Source organism: Marmota marmota, unplaced genomic scaffold (assembly GCF_001458135.2).
Source record: "Marmota marmota marmota unplaced genomic scaffold, marMar, whole genome shotgun sequence".
Taxonomy (NCBI): Eukaryota; Metazoa; Chordata; class Mammalia; order Rodentia; family Sciuridae; genus Marmota; species Marmota marmota.
The window spans coordinates 1,453,672-1,465,089 of record NW_026000207.1 but is presented as its reverse complement, the minus strand read 5'-3'; the positions used below and the strand labels follow the sequence as shown (position 1 = coordinate 1,465,089).

Sequence of the window (11,418 nt, the reverse complement as noted above, 5' to 3'; positions counted from 1 at the left end):
TGACGCCGCGCGCGCGAGCGGTGCGCGGCGGCCGGCGTTGCGCTCGCTGGGAGGCCGGGCAGTGCCGGGTCGTCCTCCGCCCGCGGACTGCGTCCGAGCACAGGGCTGGTGGATGCCGGAGTCCGCGGGGTTGGTGGGTCACCTTGGTCCAGAGCGTGGAGCGAGTTCAGAAGGGGAGCGTGGCTCGCAGCGTCACCTCACCAGGTGTGCCCCCCAGTTCAGGTCGTGGGCCCAGGGCGCCAACACGAGAATGCGCCCCGTTACCGGCGTCCTCCGGGTCCTCGGCTGCTCTAGCGCCACCCTGTCAGCCCTTAGGATTTTCCTTCCGGGGTCCTTGTCCCGTCCACCAGGGAACTGGTCTGCGGAGGGACGCAGGGTTCGCACTTCACCTCGAAATGCGGAGCGATTCCGTCTCGTCCATGGCGCAGTCACGTTCGAGTCAGTGCCAGAGAGACTCTTCCCATCCTTCAGACTTCCTCTGTCACTGTCTCCAGGTCATTAAAGAGGGGGACAAATTGCTGCCCCTAGCCACCTAGCCCTTGTTCTTTGCTTGCTTTCCGCCGCGGGGTTAGAATGGCTCACCTTTGATGAGTGCCTCTGTGCCAGACCTTGTTGAAGACCTCTGGGAGTGTTAACAGCAAAGGCACGACTTTATAAAGTGGGGACCACCTGTCCTTACAGATGAGGATGAGAAGATAAGTAATCACTAATAAGTTGAAGAACCAGGATTCAGATCCAGGACAGGCTGACTCCAGAGCCCCTTCTAGGATTTTTTTTCTTTCCTCTGGGGTGCTGGGGTTTGAACCCAGGGCCTTGCATATGCTAGCACAGGCTCCTCCACTGAGCTCCACTCCCAGCCCTCCAGAGCCCCTTCTGTACTGTCCCTCAGTAACTGTCTGCAGTAGGTATTCCCAGCCACTTTTGACAACTGCAGAAACAATTGAGACTGGAAATAATTTTTAAGAGTTCAGATCTTCAAACTTCCACTAAGTGAGTTTGGAGATTTATTAAACTTTATGGTTCTAAGTAAGAGTTCATTCTTATAATCATCATTATAATATCCTTTTAGAAGGCAATTAAATTTTGGGGAAAGAAGCCAGAATTCATTTAGATACTGTCCTCTTCCTGATTAAAAGAATGGCTAAGGTTATCGAGGAACTTCATCAAAGCTGCAGTTTGCCTCAAAAGCAAAACGAGAACTTAGGTCTCATGACAGTTTTGTTGGAACAGTTTTCTGCACTCAAGGATGTTTTGTCACATCAAAGGTAAGGCCTCTCTCTGGGAACAGCGGCATTCTCCAAGGGATTCATCATGTAGAATCTGGACAAATCCTGGTTTCTTGCAAGAGGGCATATTTTCTGGTGTCAAGCAATTAATTTGTGTGGTAGAGTCAGGAAGACTTAGGTTGTTGACTGATTCTTACTAATTATGAGCTGTGTAACTACGTAAAAGCTCTCACTTGCCCAGAGACTTCCTTTGTAAAATGGTGACAATATCCTCTACTTTGATGATTGTGGAGATTAAAAGAGATGATTAATATAGGTAGCATACCTCATAAATCTCTGTTAGTGAATAGGTGGCTGAGAGAGAGGCACGAAGAGGGACTGGCTGTGTTCAACCTGAAAACCCAGAGCAGAGGGGAACCCTAGTTGTAGGCTACAAATTCCCCTGTGGGTATCTGGTCTGTGGAGATGGAGTGGGGATGGGGGCAAAAGCAAATGCGGCTGAAGGTAAGGGAAGGTTGCTACGCTGTGATTCCTAGTGCTACTTGGTCTCTCACAGCTCTCTCCTCTTTCAGCTCTGTGCTTGAGGCAAGGCCCTTTTCCAAATAAAGAGCCAGCAAGAAGTGGAGGTGACAAGAACTGAACTTGTTAAAGCCATGTGCCCGGTGAATTAATGTTCCCTTTCTCCCCACTAAAGTCTCACTTTTCCTGATTTTGTTCAGTTTGTTTTTTTCTGAAACTTGTCTATTTAAGAGTTCCAGGCAGGCATGGTGGTGCACACCTATAATCCCAGCAACTAGGAGGCTGAGGCAGGAGGAATGCAAGTTCAAGAGCAGCTTGAGCAACTTAGTGAGGCCCTATCAAAAACAAACAAACAAAAAAAACAGTTTCACCTTGGGGCCTGTTTCCCATTTCTTGCATTTCTGGTGAATGCTGAGACTTCAGGGGTAGACTCAAAGGGTCCAGTGGACTCTCAGAGGTTCTTCCTCTTCTTCCTCCTTGGTGTTTATGTTTTCCATTCAAGAAATGACCAAGTGTAAGCCCTTTCTTTGTACTTAGTCTTTCTTTAGGCATCCGACGAAGCAGAAGAACAGTCCTAAGGAAATTTTTAAGAGCCACTGTGCCGGGCTCCTAAGTCTCTGTTGTGGCTCCCCAAGAACTTGTAGTTTCTTAGACAAATGGAAAGGCAGCAGACACATATGATGTGATAATGTTGTGGAGTGGTGGGAGGGCCGCTGATACCCCCACGGTGCTTCCAGGGAGAATGGGAGGAAAGGGGCCCCTTCCTGGACTGGTGAGGACCACACCCTCTGTCAAGAGGGCTCTTCTCACTCTAGCTCTTACCTCTGCAGAGGGATCCTTGTGTGGGATGTGACTTGTGGTCCTGCTCATGCCCAGAGGGGAAGGGTTGGGAGGATGTGGCAGAGGAAGGGTTCCTGAGTCTCATCTTGAAGGCAGCAGAGGAGATCTACAGTCACAGGTGGGATGCAGGTTCCCCTCCCACCTGACTGTGCAGCCTGGGTCATCTTAAAATGCCAGGGAAAACTCTACATCCTCCTTTCTCTCTAGGGTAAACACCACAATCTATAATCAGCCAGTTGTTGTTCCATTGGTAAATTATGGTCAGCGTTTTGCTGTTTAATTGTGTTACAGTGATTACTCTTGTGGTTGAATTTTTGCTCTCATTTCTGATTGTTTTCTTTGACTAAATTTCTAGTTTTTTATTGTTTGTAGATTAGAGTTCTTAAACTTACTTTACTTTCATATTATTTTTATTATTAACATTTTTATGACCAGTAGTAGAAGCTTAAACTTAAGTTTAATATAAATTAAACTTAATTTATATTCTGAATAAACTGATAGTTCCATCAGCAAATTGATTATTATTATTATTTTTACAAGTCTGGCACCAGAGATTAGGACTTTCAATTTGTTCTAATGTCACTGGAGCAAAAATCATAAAACATTTTGCTTTCCTTTACAACCTCCTAATACAAAAATAAAACAAAAAAACTATTTGTAGGGAAAAAAACAGTTTTGTGTGTGAGATGAAACAACATAAATTCAAAACTTACAGATAAGGGTAAGCTGTATCAGTCATCTCTTTAAAAAGTTCATGTGAACATCCTGTCATATCCAACAGGGTACCTCCTTTTGAAATGTCATCTGTGTGGATTTCCAAGCAGACCATAGGACTGTGCACTGTCTTAGAAGGTCCTCAGAGGGCTCTGTCATTCAGAGTTAAAAACCCCAGAGTCCTTTCTTTCAAATGGAAGAGGGACAGAAGAAACTGTTCAAACTCTGTCTTCTTTCCTTGTGGCTTGTGGTCTCCTCCTCCCCCTGTCTCCTTGGCCACCAACCCTGCCTCAGAAGCCTCTTCTGCTTCTACCATGACCCCCAAGGCCACCTTTCCCTCTAGGCATGGCCCAGTCCAAGGTAACTTTGTGTCCATCAATTTCCCATCTTCCACAGCCTCGTTGGCGGCTTTGGCATCCTCTTCACTGTTGAAGTCTACAAAACCAAACTCTTTGGAGGACCCAGTTTCCTGGTCATTGACTACCCTTGCAGGAATAGAGTAGTCAAATGATTCCTTTAAGGCTTCTTGGGTGGTATCCTCAGGCCAACCTTTGACAGCATTTTCAATGTCTGGCTTCCTGCATTAGGCCATTCCCTGGTCCTTGCAACTCCAGCCTGATTACAGTACCCTCAATTTCCCTTTTATTACAAGAATTTAAAGCTTCTGTTGCATCTTCAAATGAAGCAAACTCTACAAATGCATACACTTTAGATTTGCCGTTTTGGTTCTGGGGTACTTTGATAAAAGTTGCCTTCTCAAACACTTCCTGAAGAGTTTCTTCTGTTGCAGAGTAAAAGAGGTTGCTTAAAACCAGAGTTTTGATCACCACTCCAGGTGGTGTTCTTTCCATCTCTGTAGTCTTAATTTTGATCTTTCTCTTCCAGTTTAGTAGAGGGAAGCAAATTGCCTGTCCATCGCTGTCCCCTGCTTGGCTTTCAAGGTTTTTTCTGCATCACCTTCTGTTAAATTCCATGTGAGCAGTCCCTCTCCTTTCCCCATCCTTGCTGACTGATCCTATCCTCATGGCCTCTTCAAACACTTCTTTTGATTCAATCTGAGTGACTTTGTAAGGGAGATTTTTGGTCAAAAGTGTTCTTGCATCTTGATCTTTCTCACTGTCTTTTCCTTTTGGTTTCTCTGGTTTAATTTTAAGCAAATTGATTATTATAAGAAATCATCAAATTTATAAACTTAGAAAATCAATCAAATAAAAATAATTTGGAATCATTCAATTATTTTTATTTTATTTTATTTATGTATTTGTGTGGGGTGGGGGGGGGTGCTGAGGATTGAACCCAGGACCTTGTGCATGGAAGGCAAGCACTCTACCAACTGAGCTATATCCTCAGCCCTCCATTGTTTTTATTTTATAGCAAAGACATAATGAGTGACTCATGGTAATAGCATGACAGTTTTTCTTACGTACAATGCCCCAAAAGGTACACTGCCATTGGGACTTGTTCCTTGGAGCATTTAAATACATCCATATTTCTTTCTTTAATTCCTTTCTTCCTTCCTTTATTTATTTATTTAGCAGTACTAGGGATTGAACCCAGGGACACTCTTACCAGTGAGCCATATTCCAGCCATTTTTTAGTTTTTATTCTGAGTCAGAGTCTTGCTAAATTTTTGAGGCTGGCCTCAAATTTGTGATACTCCTGCCTCAGCCTCCTGAATCACAGGGATTATAGGGGTGTGCCACTGTGCCCAGCTAAATATTTTAAACAACATTGTTGTTCATTATCAGGGAAAAATAAAATTTTTTTTTGTGGTGCTGGGGATTGAACCCAGGGCCTTGTGCATGCAAGGCAAGCACCCTATCAACCGACCCAGGGAAAAACATTTTAAGAGTGGCATAAAGGTTTGTAATGTGGACTCTGGAACCAGACTGCCTGGGTATGAATTCTGACTGCACTAAATGCTAAGTATGTCGCATTAATTTCAGTTGTTTAATTTCAGTCTTCTCAAATATACAATGTGCGTGGGCTCTCTCTTGTCCAGCGAGAAGGTCCACAGAACAGGGTAGAGGAGAGTGTGGTTGCAAAGTTGCTAATCAAGACCTCCAGAGACCAAGCAGGAAGCAGGTCTGATTTTATTGCACAGTTACCATGCACATATATTCGGGAAGTAGCTAAGCAGATTACAGGCAGCCACCCATGCAGTTTCTGCTAACTGTCTTTGCAGTGACCAATTGAGGAGTGGGCCATGGAGCAAGCACAGGGACTGCAACACATGGCCTCACACACAGGTCTGTGCCTACAAGGTAAGCAGTTTGCTGCTCAGGCACCTAGCAGGAGGGGAGTGGCCTGCCACTCAGACACCTTAATATGCCATGTATGCAGTCCTCCATGCACTTGTCCCCGCAAAAATGGAAATAGTAATTGTATCTGATTATAGGGTTGTTGTGAGGATTAACGAGTTAATATGTTTTAAGTGCTTATAAAAGTACTTGGTATATGGTAAATACTATGAACATTACCTAAAGAAGGCATCATTTGATTATTGTTGAAGAACTAAGTTCTTTGTGCACATGACACTTGTACATGTATGTGTAAGTTGAACTTATGTTGAAACACAAACCTAGAGAAGGTTGGTTGGAACTTGTAGCCAAAACAAAATGTCAACATTCTTCACAGTACTTAAAAAAAAAAAAAAAAAAAGTCTCATAACATCATATCCAAAGGCTGGGGCTGTGGCTCAGTTCCAGAGCCCTTGCCTTGCACCTATGAGGTTCTGGGTTTGTACCACAAATAAGTAAATGAATGAATGGATAAATAAATAAATAAAGTTATAAAAAAACATAATATCCAAAATGTCTAGCCTCCCATCTAAAATTATTCAGCTTACCAAAAGACAGGGGTAATCCCATCTTAATTCAAAAAGGAAGAGACAGCAGATACATCAGTGTGATCTGATAAATACTTTAAAGCACCTATTATAAAATGGAAAGATGAAACATCTCAGGAGAGAAATGGAAAATGTAAATAAGAAATGAAAAATATGCTAATCAAAATTAGACTTACTGGGTGGGCTTAAAGGGAGGATGGAGGTGACAGAGAAGAGAGTTGGTGACCTTGAAGATGAACAGGAGTTGTCTAATGTGAACAACAGAGGAAGAAGGGGCACGGAGCCTCAGAGCCCTGTGGGATGGTACCAGAAGTCTGACGGGTACCATTAGGATCCCAAAAGGATGAAGCAAGTGGAGTGGAGGTACAAATATTTGAAGAAACAGTGGCTGAAAATGTCTCACTTTGGTGAAACTTATAAACCTGTGGACCATTGAAGTCAACAAACCCCAACATGGTAAACTCAAAGAAATCCCTGCCTGGGAGCTTCAGAAAAAACTGCTGAAAACTAAAGACAAAAAGAAATCTCAGAAAACAGCTAGAGAAGCACAGTGCGTAACCTGCAGGTCAGAAGTGATTGGAGTGACTCTGACTTCTCAGAAGCATGGAAGCTGCGTGGCAGGGTGCAGGTTTTTACAGGTTCTCAGAAGACTGTCAACCCAGAATCTCAGGTCCTAAGAGTAGCCTCCAGGACTGAGCGTGGAATGCTTTCTCAAATGAAGGAAATCTAAGAGAATCTATTGTTAGAATTCTAAAAGAATTGTTCAAACAGATCCTCTACCAGAGGGACTTTGGAACCTGAGGAGTGAGGATGTGCGGTGGAAGGGGTCTAAGTGGAAACACAGTCAACTGTTCTCCTGAGCCCTGAGAAGTGCTTCAGTGGTCAGAAACACAACTAATAGGCGAGGCTTCCTTGACAGGACTCGGGGCTGTCTTGCTGTAGCTCCAACCTGGACCTGGGTGGCCTGGACTTGGGGCTGTCTTGTGTCTCTCCATCCTGGACTTGGAGCTGTCTTGCTGTCGCTCCATCCTGGACCTCGGTGGCTTGGCCTCGGGGCTGTCTTATGTCGCTCCATCCTGGACCCGGGTGGCCTGGACTTGGGGTTGTCTTGCTGTCTCTCCATCCTGGACCTGGGTGGCCTGGACTCGGGGCTGTCTTGCTGTCTCTCCATCCTGGACCTGGGTGGCTTGGACTCGGGGCTGTCTTGCTGTCGCTCCATCCTGGACCTGGGTGGCCTGGACTCGGGGTTGTCTTGCTGTCTCTCCATCCTGGACCTGGGTGGCTTGGCCTCGGGGCTGTCTTGCTGTCGCTCCATCCTGGACCTGGGTGGCCTGGACTTGGGATTGTCTTGCTGTCTCTCCATCCTGGACCTGGGTGGCCTGGACTTGGGGTTGTCTTGCTGTCGCTCCATCCTGGACCTGGGTGGCCTGGACTTGGGGTTGTCTTGCTGTCTCTCCATCCTGGACCTGGGTGGCTTGGCCTCGGGGCTGTCTTGCTGTCGCTGCTCATCCTTCCCCAGCAGATACAATATGAGTAGGCGGAAGAATCGTCCAGTAACTTCCTGACGGGGTCATTTAGAACCTGGGTACAGTGACTTACCCCCCGTGGGAACAGGACGCCCGTTTCCCAGAGAACACCTGGTGTGGTGAGCACTGACTGAGCAGGACCGTGTTTGTGTCATTTTAGAGCTTAGTGACTTTCACAGACGTGGCCATAGACTTCTCCCAGGAGGAGTGGGAGTGGCTGGGCCCTGCTCAGAGGAGCCTGTACAGGAGGGTGATGCTGGAGACCTACCGGAGCCTGGTCTCCGTGGGTGAGTTCCGTGCTCTCCCGCTCCCTGCCCAGCAGCCGGGCCTGCCTCTGTCGCCTTTCCCTCAGTGTCCCTCTTCTTCAGGACCGTTGGTCCAGGGTCGTACTCTCGACTCTCCACAGTGTGGCCGATTTCATGTCTCATATGCAGGTCTCTGCATTTCTAAACCAGATGTGGTCCACTTACTGGAGCAGGAGAAGGAGCCCTGGACGATGCCAGGAGAAGTAGTCAGGGGCCTGTGCCCAGGTGAGTGCTGGGTGGTGAGAGGCTGAGTCTGTCCTCGAGTGTCTTCGCCTGTGTGTGTTGGAAAATCCCCTCACTCCCTCTCAAGTTGACACTTCTAGTGCCACTTTTGTGTGTGTGTGTGTGTGTGTGGTGCTGGGAATTGAACCCAGGGCCTTGTGCATGCGAGGCAGGCACCCTACCAACTGAGCCACATCCCCAGACTCTGATCCCATGTTTTAAGAGCTCTTCTCTTCCCCACTGATGCTCTGTATGCGCCAGGGTCTCTTTCTGGACTTACGTTTATTGATGCTTTCCTAGTCATGCTCATGTTGTTATACTCACCCCTGCCCTTAAACATTTCTGAATTCTTTGACAAATTCATGTTTTTTTTTTAATTTTTAAAATATTTTCTTTAAAAGATGATTTATTATGTTAACATGTATAATAGCTATAGTCTTTCTTCGGCCTGTAATTATTTTTCTCTTTGATGTTTCTTTTATTATTCTTATTTTGTTTATTATGTTTGTTTTTTTTTTCTTATTTGACTTCATCCCACACTACCTCTTGATTGAAAATATTTTTAGTTCTATAAGTTGTTACTTCTTTGTCTATATATTTTTTATCTGTATTTTAAACTTTATCCACCTGAAATTCAGAATATTTCCCTTGGTACTCCTAAGGAAGATGGAGAAATTAGTTCACGAGTGTTAACTCTGCCCATGTGTCCCATCCTTTCCCCCTTGTACTGACCGGCATTTGGGGCTGTTTTCTTCAGAAAACTTTTTATTTCCTCACTTTGTGTTAGAGCGGTTTTTCTGGTTTAGAAACTTAGATAAAAGACACAAAGACATGGGCTCAGTGGTAGTACACTTGCCTGGCATGTGTGAGGCACTGGGTTCAGTTCTCAGCACCGCGTATAAATAAAGCAAATAAAGGTTTATCAACAACTAAAATATATATATATATATATATATATATATATATATATATATGAATGAAGTGGTGTTTGCCCATAACCAGCAACTTGGGAGGCTGATGCAGGAGGATTGCAATTCAAAACTAGCCTCAGCAACTTAGCAAGGCCCTAAGTAACTTAGTGAGACCCTGACTCAAAATAAAAATCATAAAGGGCTGGGGATGTGGCTCAGTGGTTAAGTGCCCCAGGGTTCAATCCCTGGAACAAAAACAAACAAACAAAAACAAAAGAATATTGGAGGGGAATGAGCCTCATGTGAGAGGGTCAAAGTTTATTCTGTGGCCTGTTGTGTGACCTCTTCCTGCTTTCAGTTCTCAGAGTTTCAAGAAGAGGATTGTTAGTAAGTCACATGTGGCCATAACTATGCACATTAATTGATAAGTAATTAAATAAGATCAAGGTAGTAGAACAAGAACAAAGTGAATCTAATGAAAACCAAAATAACTCACATATAGTGACTTCTGCTTCTAAAGATAAAAGTGGGAATAAATGATTATAAAACACATCTGATGCAAATAAATCAAATATGTGCCTCTTTAGAAAACCAGTAAAATATAAAAATCGTCAGGACAAATGATTGAAAACATAAAAACCCAAAAATATATAAGGAAAAAAACAATCATATGCATCTGCTTTCCTCAACCCTCTAATTAATTTGAAAACCTGGATGAAGGAGAATCTAAAGTGGCACAGCTGACACCATGAGGGAGAGCATCTGAACAGACCATTTCTGCCAGCAAATTGCAGGAAATCGCCTGTGGATGCCTCTCCCAAGAAAAGAGGTCGCAGCCTGAAACAGTTTTGTGAGTCTATCTAAGAGACCCTTAGGGAAAATATAACCATCATCTGAAACATTCAGTTTAGAAAATAAAAAGAAGAGCTTGAAAAATGATTGATGAAGACAGCATAATGTTTGATGCTGAAATCTACCAAAAGCACCAGAAAAAGGAAACCACAGACAAATTCCCATTGTGAGTGTTGGTGTGAAATCTTGACTAGAAGGTGCCGCAGTAAGTACCCCAGCCACCCAGGGTCTGTCCCGGAGTGCTGGGGTGGCTGTGTCATCTCAGCTGGCTTCGCAAACAGCAGACGCAGGTGCTTCCTGTGGGCATCATAGTTGATTCACATGCTTTCATTTTGAAGGTTTCCATTCTTCTAGCACTGCATAAAGGACACATTTGTTTTCTTACTACCTTTCAGACCTGGACTGTGTGGGGGTGACCAAGGAATCATCTCCACATCGGGACATGCACGAGGAAAAATTATCCCAGGCTGCAGTAATGGAAAGACTGACAAGCCGTGACCCTGAGTGTTGTGCACATTCTGGGGAAGACTGGAAGTGTGGACCCTTGCTGGACAGGGAGCTGGTAGGTCAGGAGACAGTCACTCATGTGGATACCCATGTTGAGAAAAGAGACCGTTCTACCAAATCCAGAACCCATTGTCATCAGAATACAGTGTCTTACATAACACAGATTGTTCCCAGGGGGCAGAGAAGGTGTGATTTTGATACAGATAAGAAAACACATTCAGTTCCCAAAAAACCCAAGCAAGTCTATGGAGAAAAGAAACTTTTGAAATGTAACGACTGTGAGAAAATGTTCAGCAAAGTTTCGACCCTTACTCTTCATCAGAGAATCCACACTGGAGAGAGACCCTATGAGTGTGCCGAGTGTGGGAAGGCCTTCAGCCAGAACGCCCACCTTGCCCAGCACCGGCGAGTCCACACAGGAGAGAGGCCCTTCGAGTGTGCCCAGTGTGGGAAGGCCTTCAGCCAGAACGCTCACCTGGCGCAGCACCGGCGGGTCCACACCGGGGAGAGGCCCTACAGGTGCGGCCAGTGTGGGAGGGCCTTCAGCCACAGCTCGTCCCTGAAGGTGCACCAGCGGGTCCACACGGGGGAGAAGCCCTACGCGTGCCAGGACTGCGGGAAGGCCTTCCGGCAGAGCACCCACCTTGCCCACCACCGGAGGGTGCACACGGGCGAGAAGCCGTTCGCGTGCCGGGCCTGCGGCAAGGCCTTCAGCCAGATGGCACACCTCGTGCAGCACCAGCGGGTGCACACTGGCAGAAGGCCCCACGAGTGTCCTGAGTGTGGGAAGGCCTTCGGACAGAGGGCATCCCTGGTCTGTCATGGATGCCGTCACACCGGCGAGCAGCCTTTCGAGTGTGGCGTTTGTGGGAAAGCCTTTAGCCATCGTAAGTCCCTGGCTCTGCATCAGAGAGTCCATGCGAGAGAGGCCGCATGACTGTAAGGACC

General features: G+C 45.8%; 1 protein-coding gene across 1 annotated transcript in view; it reads left to right on the top strand.

Annotated features, from left to right (window-relative positions):
• Zfp28 (ZFP28 zinc finger protein) overlaps window positions 1–11,418 on the top strand; it is a 39,749-nt gene that overhangs the window by 27,271 nt on the left and 1,060 nt on the right. Inside the window, exon 8 of the mRNA XM_048791509.1 lies at window positions 10,793–11,414. Coding sequence (XP_048647466.1) covers window positions 10,793–11,407 — 615 coding nt within the window. The 3' untranslated portion in view covers window positions 11,408–11,414. The remainder of the gene's footprint in view (window positions 1–10,792; window positions 11,415–11,418) is intronic.